The sequence below is a fragment of the Nerophis lumbriciformis genome, linkage group LG22 (genome assembly GCF_033978685.3).
Source record: "Nerophis lumbriciformis linkage group LG22, RoL_Nlum_v2.1, whole genome shotgun sequence".
Lineage (NCBI taxonomy): Eukaryota > Metazoa > Chordata > Actinopteri > Syngnathiformes > Syngnathidae > Nerophis > Nerophis lumbriciformis.
In genome coordinates this window covers 32,442,459-32,459,937 of record NC_084569.2, presented here as the reverse complement: position 1 = coordinate 32,459,937, position 17,479 = coordinate 32,442,459, and the positions used below count along the sequence as shown (strand labels likewise).

General features: G+C 37.2%; 1 protein-coding gene across 3 annotated transcripts in view; it reads left to right on the top strand.

Annotated features, from left to right (window-relative positions):
- The window catches only part of brsk1b (BR serine/threonine kinase 1b), a 79,742-nt gene that overhangs the window by 45,154 nt on the left and 17,109 nt on the right, over nt 1-17,479 (top strand). For 2 of the 3 annotated variants that reach the window (XM_061973722.2, XM_061973724.2), the window contains 6 exons: nt 2,570-2,601; nt 2,759-2,923; nt 6,613-6,710; nt 6,797-6,947; nt 7,023-7,083; nt 14,812-15,418. In XM_061973722.2, coding sequence (XP_061829706.1) covers nt 2,570-2,601; nt 2,759-2,923; nt 6,613-6,710; nt 6,797-6,947; nt 7,023-7,083; nt 14,812-15,418 — 1,114 coding nt within the window. The remainder of the gene's footprint in view (nt 1-2,569; nt 2,602-2,758; nt 2,924-6,612; nt 6,711-6,796; nt 6,948-7,022; nt 7,084-14,811; nt 15,419-17,479) is intronic. The other variant, XM_061973723.2, reaches the window with a different exon arrangement.

Below are 17,479 nucleotides of genomic sequence, written 5' to 3'. Positions count from 1 at the left end.
ACTTCTATGGTGGAAGAACAATAAGCCCATATATCCTCTTACTGCCAAGTTAGCCAGACTGGGGGGGGAAAGAAAATTTAATCTGAGGCTGAGTTGACTTGAAACTGTTTAATGTTGCACTTTTTATATGTAGAAGACATTTTTTGTCATTTTATTTAATCTGAGCAACAACTTGAGGCAGTTTAATGTTAATTAATGTGGACCCCGATTCAAACAAGTTGAAAAACTTATTCGGGTGTTACCATTTAGTGGTCAATTGTACGGAATATGTACTGAACTGTGCAATCTACTAATAAAAGTCTCAATCAATCAATCAAAAAAAGCACTTTAAATGTAAAAATGTTTTGTTAAGAAACCATTCTGAGCCTTGTCTTATTTAGTTTTTATTTTATATATGTTGACCACATTAACCCTGGCAATGGACCCTGTGTGTATATGTATGTTATGCCATTGTTTACAAATTTGGTAAATAAATAACCAAAAAATGTATATTTTGTTGTTTTCTTACTGTACCGATAATGAACCGAACCGTGACCTCTAAACCGAGGTACGTACCGAACCGAAGTTTTTGTGTACCGTTACACCCCTAATTAACGCCTTTCCCCTATAGGAAATGACATAACCCAATCTAAACTTATGTAAACACATTACTGTCCGAGCAACTAAGATATTCAGTTGTGCACGTTGAACCTACACGCCGTGCTCTCTTAGAACAGAGTGATCGTTCTATACTCGGAGGAATACGAAACAAAGTTGTTTGGAGAATAACTAAAATGAACACCTTCTAAAGATAGTATGAAACATATGATAAAATGTATGTAAAAAATAAAAAGTACATAATTCATTAATAAGTTAATAAAAATATAACATTGAAAGAGTAATAATAGCTATACGCAAAATAGAAAATAACACAAAAATAAAAAATATAATTCAAAAAATAGAAAAGCATAAGAGTTTAAAATTACCAATAAAAAGCATGATTAAAAAGGTGTCTTTAACCATTTAAAAAAATATATATATATATCATCAGTCTCTGCAGTCCTGAGGCTCTCCAGCAGGCTGTTCCACAGATGGGGTGAACACAGTAGTTAAACGCAGCTTCACCGTGGGTCTTTGTTCTAGTATTTGATAAATCTATAAGGCCAGTGCCACAGGACCTCAGAATCCGCCAGGGTTGATACGGTAAAAGCAGGTCGTAACAGATAAAAAGGTGCACGGCCATTAAGACATTTAAAAACTATTAACAGAACTTTAAAACCTACCAGGGAGCCAATGCAACGACTTTAAAACTGGTGTAATATGCTCCCGCCTTCTGGTCCTCGTCAGCACGCGTGCAGCTGACTTTTGTAATAATTGTAAGGTTCTAATATTGTTTTTGGGAAGACCAATAAAAATAAATAAATACCGTATTTTTCGGAGTATAAGTCGCTCCGGAGTATAAGTCGCACCGGCCGAAAATGCATAATAAAGAAGAAAAAAAAGATATATAAGTCGCACTGGAGTATAAGTCGCATTTTTTGGAGAAATTTATTTGATAAAACCCAACACCAAGAATAGACATTTGAAAGGCAATTTAAAATAAATAAAGAATAGTGAACAACAGGCTGAATAAGTGTACGTTATATGAGGCATAAATAACCAACTGGTATGTTAATGTAACATATTATGGTAAGAGTCATTCAAATAACAATAACATATAGAACATGCTATACGTTTACCAAACAATCTGTCACTCCTAATCGCTAAATCCCATGAAATCTTACACGTCTCTTACGTGAATGAGATAAATAATATTATTTGATATTTTACGGTAATGTGTTAATAATTTCACACATAAGTCGCTCCTGAGTATAAGTCGCACCCCCGGCCAAACTATGAAAAAAAACTGCGACGTATAGTCCGAAAAATATGGTACATCTTCAAGTGCTATAGCACAAACTAATATTTAAAACAGTAACTACCTACCCATTAAAACAGATCAAATATTACAACTAAAACACTATCAGTTAAGTATAAGAAACACCAAATCGTGTGTTTTTTAATCTATTTTAGTTATTTTTAAAAATTACTTAAAAGATGTCAGTGTGTATAAGTAACTATTGAGCACATTAGGTCGTTAGTTCAAACCGAGTCATACCAAAGACTTTAAAAATGGAGCCCATTACCTCCCTGCTTGGCACTTAGCATCAAGGGTTGGAATTGGGGGTTAAATCGCCAAAATGATTCCCGAGCGCGGCCACCGCTGCTGCTCACTGCTCCCCTCACCTCCCAGCGGGTGGAACAAGGGGAATTTCACCACATCTAGTGTGTGTGTGTGACTATCAGTGGTACATTCAACAATACAACGATAATAATAACCGTGATAATTTTACACACACCATGTAGGGTTGTGAGGTGGAGCTATCGCATTACATTATTAATCCCAAATTGCTGACGTGCACAAGTACCGTATGTATCCTGTGATTAACTGGCGACTAGTAAAGGGTTTACCCCACCTGGGATAGGCTCCATCTAACCTGTGACCCTAATCAGGACAAAGTTGTGTAACTGTCTTTTTATTTCATTGCAGTTAGAAGCAATACAGACCCACGCCTGGTACCAGTAAGTATATTACTTATGTATTTGTTCTTCATTATTCAGTACTTACAGCAATTTCAGCAAACTATTCAACTAATTTATGAGAAACTATCCACACATGAGACACGTGAAATGTTTGGATTTTGTGTGAATATCCAAATGGTTTTCCGTCCTCTATCAGAAGCGGCCGCAATGAGCCGTGCCCTGAGCAGCCACCGCCCCGCCGTGTGTGCGTCACCAGGGTGCTGTCGTTGACCGACCTGGACCCCGACGTCTTGGAAAGCATGTATTCTTTAGGGTGCTTCCGGGATCGGGTCAAACTCACACGGGACCTTACAAGTGAGGAGTGAGTAAAAAAAAAAGTCATCAAATATCTTCTCTTTGAATCGCATGTGCCCAGATGGTAAAAAAAGCAAAACGAATAAGTCATTCTGTCATTTAGGAAAGACAAAACTGGTGCTTCTTAGATAATAAATAATGATTTATGTTCCTGATCAAATGTTCCGTGATAGATTTGCAATCATCTAATGGTCACTTACAATAATGGAGGCATTCTACCGTATTTTTCGGAGTATAAGTCGCTCCGGAGTATAAGTCGCACCGGCCGAAAATGCATAATAAAGAAGGAAAAAAACATAGATAAGTCGCACTGGAGTACAAGTCGCATTTTTGGGGGGAAATTTATTTGATAAAAGCCAACACCAAGAATAGACATTTGAAAGGCAATTTAAAATAAATCAAGAATAGTGAACAACAGGCTGAATAAGTGTACGTTATATGAGGCATAAATAACCAACTGAGAACGTGCCTGGTATGTTAACGTAACATATTATGGTAAGAGTCATTCAAATAACTATAACATATAGAACATGCTATACGTTTACCAAACAATCTGTCACTCCTAATCGTTAAATCCCATGAAATCTTATACGTCTAGTCTCTTACGTGAATGAGCTAAATAATATTATTTGATATTTTTTGGTAATGTGTTAATAATTTCACATATAAGTCACTCCTGAGTATAAGTCGCACCCCCGGCCAAACTATGAAAAAAACTGCGACTTATTGTCTGAAAAATACGGTATATGAGATTATTTTTCTCTTTTTGACTTCTGTAAATCTAATATGTGTGGTGTGACAGGAAAAAGACAAATCCACAAATGTTGTTTTATATTGTTAAAGTATAAAGTGGTCACTTTGTTCTAATATTTCACGTTTTTAGATATAAGATTTTTTTTTACTGAATTTCCCTTTCCTTTAGCAAAAAATACAAGCAATACAATTATTGTTGAGTTTTAATTCTATTAGATATTACATAGTATGCAATCGAAATAAAGCCAACAATATTTTTTGTAGTTTGTAGTTTTGTTTTACCTATACATGATCTTTGTATACCGGTATATTTTTTTACCTGTTATAATATTTTACATATAATATTTCTATGTAAGATAGTTGTTGTTGTTTTTTCCTCACATCAAAAAATTCTACCAATAAAATTCCTGTCCAATTTATTTCCATTAAATATAATTTTCAGTATTTGCATGTATTGTATAATGAATTATACAATACGTTTTTTTATATTAAAATGTTTATTTTTAATATTATTTTATTGTTTATTGGTTTAATTTGGTTAAAAATATTATTCTATATAAGCTCTTTTACAACTGAATTTGATGTTTCATCAAAATATAGAAACTATAGAATTCTTGTTAAATCCCCAAAATGCAATTTTTTTTTAGTAAAGTTGGCATTTTAAATGTAATATTACTTTAACCCTAATTACCTTTTGTATGTGTGTATGTATACTGTGTGTAATGTAATATATATATATATATATATATATATATATATATACATACATATATACATACTGTATACTGTGTGTATATATGTATATAGTGTGTGTGTGTATATACTGTACATGCATATATAAACAGTATATATGTATGTGTATATATATATATATATATATATATATTAGCTGTTTTATACTTATGTAATATGTTTTATAACTGAATATATATATATATATATATATATATATATACAGTGGGGCAAAAAAGTATTTAGTCAGCCACCAATTGTGCAAGTTCTCCCACTTAAAATGATGACAGAGGTCTGTAATTTTCATCATAGGTACACTTCAACTGTGAGAGACAGAATGTGAAAAAAAAATCCAGGAATTCACATTGTAGGAATTTTGAAGAATTTATTTGTAAATTATGGTGGAAAATAAGTATTTGGTCACTTCAAACAAGGAAGATCTTTGGCTCTCACAGACCTGTAACTTCTTCTTTAAGAAGCTCTTCTGTCCTCCACTCGCTACCTGTATTAATGGCACCTGTTTGAACTCGTTATCTGTATAAAAGACACCTGTCCACAGCCTCAAACAGTCAAACTCCAAACTCCACTATGGCCAAGACCAAAGAGCTGTCGAAGGACACCAGGAAAAGAATTGTAGACCTGCACCAGACTGTGAAGAGTGAATCTACAATAGGCAAGCAGCTTGGTGTGAAAAAATCAACTGTGGGAGCAATTATCAGAAAATGGAAGACATACAAGACCACTGATAATCTCCCTCGATCTGGGGCTCCACGCAAGATCTCATCCCATGGGGTAAAAATGATCATGAGAACGGTGAGTAAAAATCCCAGAACCACACGGGGGGACCTGGTGAATGACCTGCAGAGAGCTGGGACCAAAGTAACAAAGGTTACCATCAGTAACACACTACGCCGACAGGGAATCCAATCCTGCAGTGCCAGACGTGTCCCCCTGCTTAAGCCAGTGCATGTCCAGGCCCGTCTGAAGTTTGCCAGAGAGCACATGGATGATACAGCAGAGGATTGGGAGAATGTCATGTGGTCAGATGAAACCAAAATAGAACTTTTTGGTATAAACTCAACTCGACGGTTTGGAGGAAGAAGAATACTGAGTTGCATCCCAAGAACACCATACCTACTGTGAAGCATGGGGGTGGAAACATCATGCTTTGGGGCTGTTTTTCTGCTAAGGGGACAGGCCGACTGATCCGTGTTAAGGAAAGAATGAATGGGGCCATGTATTGTGAGATTTTGAGCCAAAACCTCCTTCCATCAGTGAGCGCTTTGAAGATGAAAGCTTCCAGCATGACAATGATCCCAAACACATCGCCCGGGCAACGAAGGAGTGGCTCCGTAAGAAGCATTTGAAAGTCCTGGAATGGCCTAGCCAGTCTCCAGACCTCAATCCCATAGAAAATCTGTGGAGTCCGTGTTGCTCGGCGACAGCCCCAAAACATCACTGCTCTCGAGAAGATCTGCATGGAGGAATGGGCCAAAATACCAGCTACTGTGTGTGCAAACCTGGTAAAGACCTATAGTAATTGTTTGACCTCTGTTATTGCCAACAAAGGTTATATTACAAAGTATTGAGTTGAATTTTTGTTATTGACCAAATACTTATTTTCCACCATAATTTACAAATAAATTCTTTAAAAACCCTACAATGTGAATTCCTGGATTTTTTTTTCACATTCTGTCTCTCACAGTTGAAGTGTACCTATGATGAAAATTACAGACCTCTGTCATCATTTTAAGTGGGAGAACTTGCACAATTGGTGGCCGACTAAATACTTTTTTGCCCCACTGTATATATATTAGTCAAATTCAGTTATAAAACATATTACATAAGTATAAAACAGCAAATATATATATATATATATATATATATATATATATATATATATATATATATATATATATATATATATATTATATATATATATATATATATATATATATATATATATATATATATTAGCTGTTTTATACTTATGTAATATGTTTTATAACTGAATTTGACTTTTAGCAAAAAAAATAACCTATAACATTATTGTTAAAGCCCATAAATGTTAAATATTGTTGGTAATTCCAATGTATTAACATAATCACTATAGTTACTTAATTAACTAACTAACAGATGCTGGATAGTGTGACTGTGAGATAGTTTGTTGAGGGAACCTCTTTTACACCTCCTTTTTTGTGTTGCCGGCAGAGAGAACCAGGAAAAGATGATTTACTACCTCCTGTTGGACAGAAAAGAGCGTTACCCCACCTATGAGGATGAGGATCTGCCCCCCAGAAACGACGCTGGTAGGACAGACTCCTTGCAGCTGTTCCATATTCCACCGATTGGACACAATATTTGTAATATTGACTTGCACCTCTGCCCTTCAAAGACCCTCCCAGGAAGCGTGTGGACTCCCCTATGTTGAGCCGTCACGGCCGCTGTAGACCCGAGAGGAAGAGTCTGGAGGTCTTGAGTGTCACCGATCAAGGCTCTCCCACCCCACCTCGCAGGAACCTGGACACTAATGCACACAGTCAAAGGTAGCGTTTTCCACAAAATAATAATAATTACTTTACACAGTATGATTTCAAAATTATATATATACTTTCCAAAAGGTCTCGTTCGGTGAGTGGAGCGTCCACAGGTCTGTCCTCAAGTCCTCTCAGCAGTCCCAGGGTAAGAACCTCATTCTATTTTCTGTTGAATTTAGCTGTATTGTCATTTATGCAAACAAAGAGTAAAAATTGAACTTCTTGTGGTATGCGCACACAAAGTTTCTAAATCATGTAACTGTTCGAATAACTGTTATGGTAAAATAACACAATTCTATAATTATCCCTAGTGTGACTGATTTGCTGAGAAGCTGTATTAACATTTTGAACCAATATATTACCAAGAGTTATTTTACCTATTGAGGAAACTGCAGCCTCGTGTACAGTATTAGTTATAAGCAACTTTTTTTTTTACATGTGTTCTGTACAGCTATTTTATTATTTTAATGGGATAATAAGACATTTTTCTTTTTTTCATTATTAGTGCAGCAATAAAATTGCACCAATATATTAGAATGGTTACTTTTCAAATATTTATGATTATTATTATCATATACTATTGTTGTTATATTTTTTAATTTATTATAAAAGGACACCTTGCACACAACCCCATATACAGTACAGTATAGTAATTATGGGCAACATTTTTTTTTTTCCCGTTTACTGTATATTATTTAAAAACTATTCTAATGGGATGATAAGACATTTTAATTATTATCACTGCATTAGTAGAATTGCACTGGTGTATTACAATTATTTATTTAATATGTAGAATTGTTTCCATTTGTATTATGTGCCATCATTTAATTTTTTTATATAGTTTATATTTTTTGGAATTGTAATAATAACCTTGCATACGACCTCATGTACAGTATATTGATTATGGGCAAAAACATTTTTTTAATTATTATTTATAGTCAATCATTTTTAACACAGTAATAATACTTTTTTTTTTAAATTAATGCAGTTGTAGACTTGCAATAATATATTACAATTACTACTTTGTTTAATGTTTAGAATTATTTGTATTGTGTTATGTGCTCCAATCATTTTACAATATTTTTTTTTTTAGTATATAATACATATTTTTGTAGTTGTATAAAAAGTATAGTTTTGTAGAAACCTTGCACATGACCTGATGTACAGTATATTGGTTATGGGCAGCAATTTTTTTTTTTTACCTCTGTAAAAAATTTATTATTTTAAATGGGGTAATAAGACATTTTTCTGTTTTTTATTAATATTAGTGCAGTAGTATAGTTGCACCAATACATTACAGTTATTACTTTTTGAATATTTTAAATGCTGTAGTATGTTTATTATTTGCTATCATCTTTTTTTATACTTTTAATTTTATGATAGGAAATCCTGTATTGCGTGAATAATCAGTAAGATTAATGGTCCCTTTTGCAATGTCCCTGCCAAAGCTTATCTTTATAATCTTTAAATCTACTGCAAAATGCAAATCATCACGCTGCTCTAAATAAATATATAGGTAATGTAATGAATACAGTTATTTCAAAATAAAAAAAAATTCAACTCCACAACGTAGCAAAACCCACATTTCAAATATTGTTTCTCTAAGTTTTGGCATTTTAAAAATGATATCGACTTTGAGTGGTAGAAAAATGGATGCATAGGCATTGAAAAGTAAAACATTGCCAGAAAGAACATAGTTGTTTACTATGATGTTTGTTAATCAAAATCAGAATTTATCAGAATTTTTTTTCAGAGCCTTCATTTTCCGGTCACAGTTAAATTTTTTGTTGTTGTTGTTTTTCAATTTGAACTTCGTGGTTTTCACTTTAATTTGTATTGTTGTCACTTTCACGTTAATGGCAGTGTTTGGGTGAGGAGTGGGCGGGATTAGGAGTGCTTACAGTGAACGTGGCCTCTGCTGTCCACCGCCATTATTGTTTCTGCGAGGCAAAACAGACTTGCTTGCGGTTTGACAGTAGTATCGTTATACCATTATACCGTATCGTTCATTCAGTTACTCTTCTTTCCCGGCTATATAAGGCACCGTCATTTAAGCCACACCCACCAAATTTTAGACTAAATAAATATTTTTACATATATTAGCTGTACGTACTAGTACGAAATATTTTGTAAATGTTTATTTACATACCCCAATTGTTTCCAAATGGTCCCAGTAGCACGGCAGTAAAACGGCTATTCAAACAAAACAGAAGTCATCGTCATGGAGCCACTAACTGGGAAAGCTAGCTCTCCAATCAGCTAAAGTGACTCAATAACTCCACTGTGATGTTTTGGTGAATTTACTTAACTGAATACAAAAAGAACGCCATTGTAATTTAATAATACTGACACAGACACTTGTAAACATGTCATGGCTTGTGCAGCCCTTTGAGACACTTGTGATTTAGGGTTGTATAAATAAACATTGATTGATTGATTGATTAGCATATACGATAGTGCTAACAATGCAAGCTTGATTACATTACAATAGCACGTACAAATATGCATGAAAACACTCCTCATCACACATTGGGACGATTTAGTACGTTGTTTTAGTTATATTGTAAAACTTAGAAACGTTGTTTGGAGTGATGAATGAAGAATCCTCTCGAACAAAAATGCTATCGAGAAATACTGGACGAAACGGGATATACTTCCGGTTCAAGGCACGAAACAGGAAGTACATGCAGTAAGTGAACTCGTCCAAAGGATGGTGTCATGGCACAAACAATAACACACCTTGTCAGTGTATCTGCGTTCAAAACTATCTGTTAACTACAAAACATTGTGGCGTTTTGCGAAGAAAAATCCATAAATTAGCCGCACCCTTTTATAAGCCGCAAGGTTCAAAGCGTGGGGGAAAAGTAGCAGCCTATTGTCTGAAAAATATGGTGTATTGTATTACCGTATTTTTTGGACTATAAGTCACAGTTTTTTTCATAGTTTGTACTCAGGAGAGACTTATGTGTGAAATTATTAACACATTACCGTAAAATATCAAATAATATGATTTAGCTCATTCACATAAGAGACTAGACGTATAAGATTTCATGGGATTTAGCGATTAGGAGTGACAGATTGTTTGGTAAACGTATAGCATGTTCTATATGTTATAGTTATTTGAATGACTCTTACCATAATATGTTACGTTAACATACCAGGCACGTTCTCAGTTGGTTATTTATGCCTCATATAACGTACACTTATTCAGCCTGTTGTTCACTATTCTTTATTTATTTTAAATTGCCTTTCAAATGTCTATTCTTGGTGTTGGCTTTTATCAAATAAATTTCCCCCCAAAAATGCGACTTATACTACAGTGCGACTTATATATGTTTTTTTCCTTCTTTATTATGCATTTTCGGCCCGTGCGACTTATACTCCGGAGCGACTTATAGTCCGGAAAATACGGTATACTGTACCTTGTGGTCACAGAAACTATAAAGCCTCCCCTGAAACCCTCACACTCCAAATACTGCCTTTAACTGGAAGGTTAAAAGAAATACGGTATTAAATTGGCAAGTTGAAAATAGAAAAACAATGTCAAGGGAAAAAATGTCACTGACAAAAGATGGACATAGTAAAACCTAGAGATGGTTGGGGGGTTTTATGTCCGTGTTGTATTTTTTATGGCACCTTTTTCAGTGTCAGTGCATCTTTTCTACAATGCCAACTTCATGTCTCCGTGATAAATGCTGTGTCTCATACTTCTCACTTTCTCAGCCATACAGTAAGCATCCCATGTCATTATCATATCATTCTGACTCATGAAAGAAGAGTTATATTGTCTATATTCAGTGACTACATAATAGGGGACAACGGAGTTGGTTGTCACACTTTTTTACTCTAGTGTCATAATAATTATTGTCACGGTGTTTGCTTTAAATGTGTATCCCTTTCATTTTCCATTTAATTGTAACAAAATAAATGATCAAAACCCCTCTGACACATTGAGGTAACCAACCCCAACACAGGAATGGTTGGTTGTCACAAAGCTCTTTTTAATGGAAAAAGTTTAAAAAGTTGACAAATGCATAAAGTGAACACAAAATGAGCAGGGAACGTTAACAGGAAACATCTTTAAACCATGAATATGAGTGTATGTGAAGACTAACCCCAACTGGACTTTTGTTTGCTAGCATCAACGCTAACAACAGTGTAATAACTAGTAGTCAGCTAGCTATTACCAATCTAAATGCGGGGTCTTTAACGTTCCCCAAACTGATGCAGAGAGGGAATTGCTAGCTGGCAACTAAATGGTTAATTGCTAGCTTTCTTAAATGCTAACGTGAATATAGTAACAATCAACCATGTTTGTATTTAAATTCCACAAGCTACAGTGATTAGGGTGGCCATGCCACTGCATTTATAAACTGCAGATGAAAGTTTTATGTGTATTTAAATACATTTTAATTTGTGGAAATTTTTTGAAAAATTGCTGGGGGAATATTATATATATATATATATATATACAGGTAAAAGCCAGTAAATTAGAATATTTTGAAAAACTTGATTTATTTCAGTAATTGCATTCAAAAGGTGTAACTTGTACATTATATTTATTCATTGCACACAGACTGATGCATTCAAATGTTTATTTCATTTAATTTTGATGATTTGAAGTGGCAACAAATGAAAATCCAAAATTTCGTGTGTCACAAAATTAGAATATTGTGTAAGGGTTACATTTTGAAGACACCTGGTGCCACAAATTAATCAGCTGATTAACTCAAAACACCTGCAAAGGGCTTTAAATGGTCTCTCAGTCCAGTTCTGAAGCCTACACAAACATGGGGAAGACTTCAGATTTGACAGCTGTCCAAAAGGCAACCATCGACACATTGCACAAGGAGGGAAAGACACAAAAGGTTATTGCTGAAGAGGCTGGCTGTTCTCAGAGCTCTGTGTCCAAACACATTAATGGAGAGGCAAAGGGAAGGAAAAACTGTGGTCAGAAAAAGTGTACAAGCGATAAGGATCACCGCGCCCTGGTCAAGATTGTGAAAAAAAAACCATTCAAAAATGTGGGGGAGATTCAGAAGGAGTGGACAGCTGCTGGAGTCAGTGCTTCAAGATCCACCACCAAGAGACGCTTGAAAGACATGGGTTTCAACTGCCGCATACCTCGTGTCAAGCCACTGTTGACCAAGAAACAGCGCGCAAAGCGTCTCACCTGGGCTAAGGAAAAAAAGAGCTGGACTGCTGCTGAGTGGTCCAAAGTCATGTTTTCTGACGAAAGCAAATTTTGCATTTCCTTTGGAAATCGAGGTCCCAGAGTCTGGAGGAAGACAGGAGAGGCACAGGATCCACGTTGCCTGAAGTCTAGTGTAAAGTTTCCACCATCAGTGATGGTTTGGGGTGCCATGTCATCTGCTGGTGTCGGTCCACTCTGTTTCCTGAGATCCAGGGTCAACGCAGCCGTCTACCAGCAAGTTTTAGAGCACTTCATGCTTCCTGCTGCTGACCTGCTCTATGGAGATGGAGATTTCAAGTTCCAACAGGACTTGGCGCCTGCACACAGCGCAAAATCTACCCGTGCATGGTTTACGGACCATGGTATTTCTGTTCTAAATTGGCCCGCCAACTCCCCTGACCTTAGCCCCATAGAAAATCTGTGGGGTATTGTGAAAAGGAAGATGCAGAATGCCAGACCCAAAAACGCAGAAGAGTTGAAGGCCACTATCAGAGCAACCTGGGCTCTCATAACACCTGAGCAGTGCCAGAAACTCATCGACTCCATGCCACGCCGCATTAACGCAGTAATTGAGGCAAAAGGAGCTCCAACCAAGTATTGAGTATTGTACATGCTCATATTTTTAATTTTCATACTTTTCAGTTGGCCAACATTTCTAAAAATCCCTTTTTTGTATTAGCCTTAAGTAATATTCTAATTTTGTGACACACGGAATTTTGGATTTTCATTTGTTGCCACTTCAAATCATCAAAATTAAATGAAATAAACATTTGAATGCATCAAGCATTAATAACACAAAATATGGATTGTTACGATCATGCTTTGATTGTCAAAGATGTTAGGTGATATTTTTTCTAAATTTATAAATGTTTCTGATATTCTGCACTGCAAAAACTGAAAGTAAGATTAAATATCTCAAATAAGGGTGATATATTTGTTTATTTTCTGTCTGATAAGATAATTCTTCTCACTAAGCAGATTTTAAATCAAATCAAATCAAATCAACTTTATTTATAAAGCACCATTAAAATTTACCATAGGGGTAGCCAAAGTGCTGTACAATGTGCAGGTTAAAAGATAATACGAGAACCGAGCAAACACAACACAACACAAACAGAGCACAATAAAAAATAACTAACTAAAATAAATAGAACATAAAAACATAAAAACAGGTTCACAGCAGGTGTATTATGGGGCGCCATAGCAGGATAGATATCACTCAGTGTTAAAAGCCATGGAATAAAAGTATGTTTTTAAGAGAGATTTAAAAACAGGAAGAGAGGAGGCCTGTCTAACACTCAGAGGTAGGTCGTTCCAGAACTTGGGAAAGCTCTTTCACCTCTAAGCTTCAGTCTTGTGTCAGGGACCGTCAGTAGCAGCTGATCGGGTGGGGCAGTAAGGCTGAAGGAGGTCGGAGAGATATGTTGGAGCGAGGTTGTTTAGACATTTAAAAACAAATAGAATTTTATGTTAGAGTGTTTTACTGCGATGAGGTGGCGACTTGTCCAGGGTGTACCCCGCCTTCCGCCCGATTGTAGCTGAGATAGGCTCCAGCGCCCCCCGCGACCCCAAAGGGAATAAGCGGTAGAAAATGGATGGATGGATGGATGTTAGAGTGTTTTACTCTTTTTAAGGGTTTTGGTCTGAAATGATCTCAGTAAGATATTGCAGCTTGTTGCTGAGATTTTATGACCTATATTGAGAAAACATGCTTGAAACTAGAATATCAACTGATGCAAAGCTGTGTCATCAACACTCAAGTATAAAACTACTTTTTTAAAGTAATAATTTCTCACTTCAAGCAGGAAAAAAAAAATCATGATGCCGAGCGCATATCATTATGTCAAGATAATGGCACTAGCATTTACTTATTTAAAAATATTTTTCAACCAAGAAAAGTGCACTTTTTATTAGTGAGAATATACTTATTTTAAGGTATTTTTGAGTTCATTGAGGTTAGCTAATTTTACTTGTTTTGGAAAGTCTTGACAAGCCAAATTTTCTTGTTCTATTGGCAGATCATTTTGCTTAGTTCAAGTAAAATACCCCAATTTATTTATTTATTTTTTCTTGTTTTTGAACACTGACTTTTTGCAGTGTGTACTTTACATATTGTACAAGTTAGTCGTAGAAGTAGTTTATTTTGGACATGTTAAAAATAAAACAAAAGAAAAAAATTATATATAATCAACCAAATTTCATGACCGCCCCTGCTTTATCTCAGCGAACGACCAAGGGGTCACGGATCCTCTAATTATAGGACCTCTGATCTATGCGATAGCTTTCTCTTTACACTTTTAAGCTTAACTATTGTTTTGTTATAGCTGAATTTGACTTGAAAAACATAAACAGTCCCTTCACCTCGAGTTCAGTTTTACTCTAGAGCAGACTATATAGGTGAGCTCTCATTCTAATTCTGTTGATTCCCATACTGCCATTTGAGAGGCAGCACCCTCTGGTGGCGGTATATGAGTGTGACGCCCACCCCTGTTCTCCCCTACAAAACCGAAAAGAAGACATCAGTAAAAATGTTCCAACTACCGCCTCCCTACTGATGAATTTAGAGTAGAGTAGGGTTCATTGATTCATCTTCCATCTTGTTGGAAAATTGCTTCCATGCATCACATTTCATGATCATTTCTATCTCTCTCATCCCCCTTCCGCCCCTCCCCTCGCCAGAGCCCGGTGTTCACTTTCAGCCAATCAGAAGTCAACTCAGCTTCCTCCTCCAAAGATCCCAAACCAGCGAGCGTGACCACCGCTCGGCCTATCCGCCCAGCACCCGACCCCAAAACTCAGACCCTGCCCTCAAAGGGCCCCGCTGAGCGCCCCCATCTCAACTCCATGAAGTCCCTCCCTCTCCAGACACCGCGCACACCCTCCCCCTCCCCCTCACCCCTCCTCTCTCCCATCCCGCGCTTTTTCAACTTCCCCTCCCCCTCTGTCTTCAAGTCCAAAAACGCCCACTCGTCCTCTAACTCCTCTGCCGCCACTCCTCCCGTGTCGCAGGTCACGCCGCAGGGCTCGCCACTCCCCACCCCGCTGGGCACGCCCGTGCACCAAATGCAACACCCTTCCTCCACCACCCCTCCCTCCTCTTCCTCCTCGTCTTCTTCTCCCAGAGCGGACGGGTCCGGGGGGGCTTCCCTGTCGCTGACGCCGCCCTCCAGCCCGGGGAGCAGCGGCGGTCTGGCCTCTTCAAGCTCCGCCCACTGGAGGACAAGGCTCAACTCGTTCAAAAACAACCTGCTGGGGTCGCCACGCTTCCATCGACGCAAACTTCAAGGTGAGAGAAAGAGCTTTTTAAAACAGGAATTCTGTAATGTTTGACAGGCTTCCTTCAAGGCGCTTTCTGTGGGCAGTCTTACTTACGTTCCTCCACTTTGACAACGTCTTCCCCCGTCATCTGTTTTGTACCAGTAGTTTTAGTGCTTCTATAACGACAACGGAGGATGCATGTGCATGTACGAGCCAGTCTGCCCCACAGCAAGAGGATAATGAAAAAGAAGGCGCTTATTGACTAAAATGGCATACTCGCGCAAAGCACTTCGGGTAAATCGCTACCATATATGGAGATAACCGCTGGTGTGATATTAGACTTAGACTTAGACTTAGACTTCCTTTTTATTGTCATTCAAATTTTAACTCTACACTACAGATAAGAACACCATTTCGTTACGTTAGCTAATGGTAGTGCAGGATAAAAAAAGCAATAAGGTGCTTATATAAATAAATAAATTGATTACTGTACAGATAAATATATTGCACTTTTTCATATGCCATCCACGTTTATGGATGTATGTTATATTGTCTTTTTTGTATATGTATATATGTTGGAAAACTGTCACAAGTTCTGCAAATTTCAAAGAGCTTGTTTGGGGGAAGTATGAAGGAAGGCAAGTTTGTTTTATAAATACTGTATGCCGCCATGGTTTGAATCCAAATTCCCAGGACTTATGCAGATCTCAAATACGCAAAAAATAAGGTATCGACGGGTAAGAAAAGTTGGTTTTGCATAATGGGTCCCCTTTAAGACAAATACAATAATTGATGAGTACTAAAAACAATACTATAGCTAATACTACACAGATAAGACATGTATGAGGTAATACACACATTGTTGTCATTTCACTTGCATTAGTTTACGCTACGTGGGCGGTTTTGACTCCGCTAAAATTGGCAACGGGCCAACTAGCTTTTTGCAGCATCCATGTATTTACAGTATATGTGCACAGGGGGAACTAGTTAACTACATTCTTAACTGTCTGCCTTTAAACTCCTTGTGTCGGTCTAGAACAGGCCTGGGCAATTATTTTGACTCGGGGGGCCAAATTTAGAGAACAAAATGTGTCTGGGGGCCGGTATATCTGATTTTTAGGAACACTAATACGAAACCTCACAATAATGTCTGATTGAATGCTAAAAACGTTATGACAGACCACCTTAAAAAATGGAATGGAATTTTTGTATTTTTTTACTGAATGAGACACCCAGAATGTACATGAAAATAAAGAATGTGTACATGAATATTGACAACATATGAACGTCACACCCCCTCTCCATCCACATATTTTACGATCAAGCGAAACGCAACAAAAATGCAACAAACACAGCGAAATATCAACGCGAAGGGTAAAAAAAACCCCACCTACAATCTGATATATCTGATATACAGTATCACTAAGCTTTAGAACAAGGGTCTCAAACTCGATTTACCTGGGGGCCACTGGATGCAGAAACTGGGTGAGGCTGGGCCGCGAGAAAAGATTTCTTTAAAAAATCTAACATGCACTTTTTAATGAATTCACCTTCTTTGAATGGCTTTCCCGCCCTAGCAACATATTTACCAACCCTCCCGAGTTTTTCCGGGAGACCCTCGAATTTCAGTGCCCCTCCCGACAATCTCCAGGGGCAATCATTCTCCCGAATTTATACCGAACAACAATATTAAGGGCGTGTGGTGATAGCACTGCCTTTAACGTCCTCTGCTACCTGTCATCGCGTCTGCGTTTTCGCCATACAAACAGCGTGCCAGCCCAGCCACTTCTGCAGACACATGTAAGTGACTGCAAGACATACTTGATCAAAAGCCATACAGGTCACACTGAGGGTGGCCGTATAAACAACTTTATCACTGTTCCAAATACGCGCCACACTGTGAACCCACACCAAACAAGAATGACAAACACATTTTGGGAGAGCATCCGCACCGTAACACAACATAAACACAACAGAACAAATACCCAGAACTCCTTGCAGCCCTAACTCTTCCGGGCTACAATATACACCACCTCAACCGACGCACGGAGGGGGGGGGGTCAATGTGTGGGGGGGGCGGGGTTTGGTG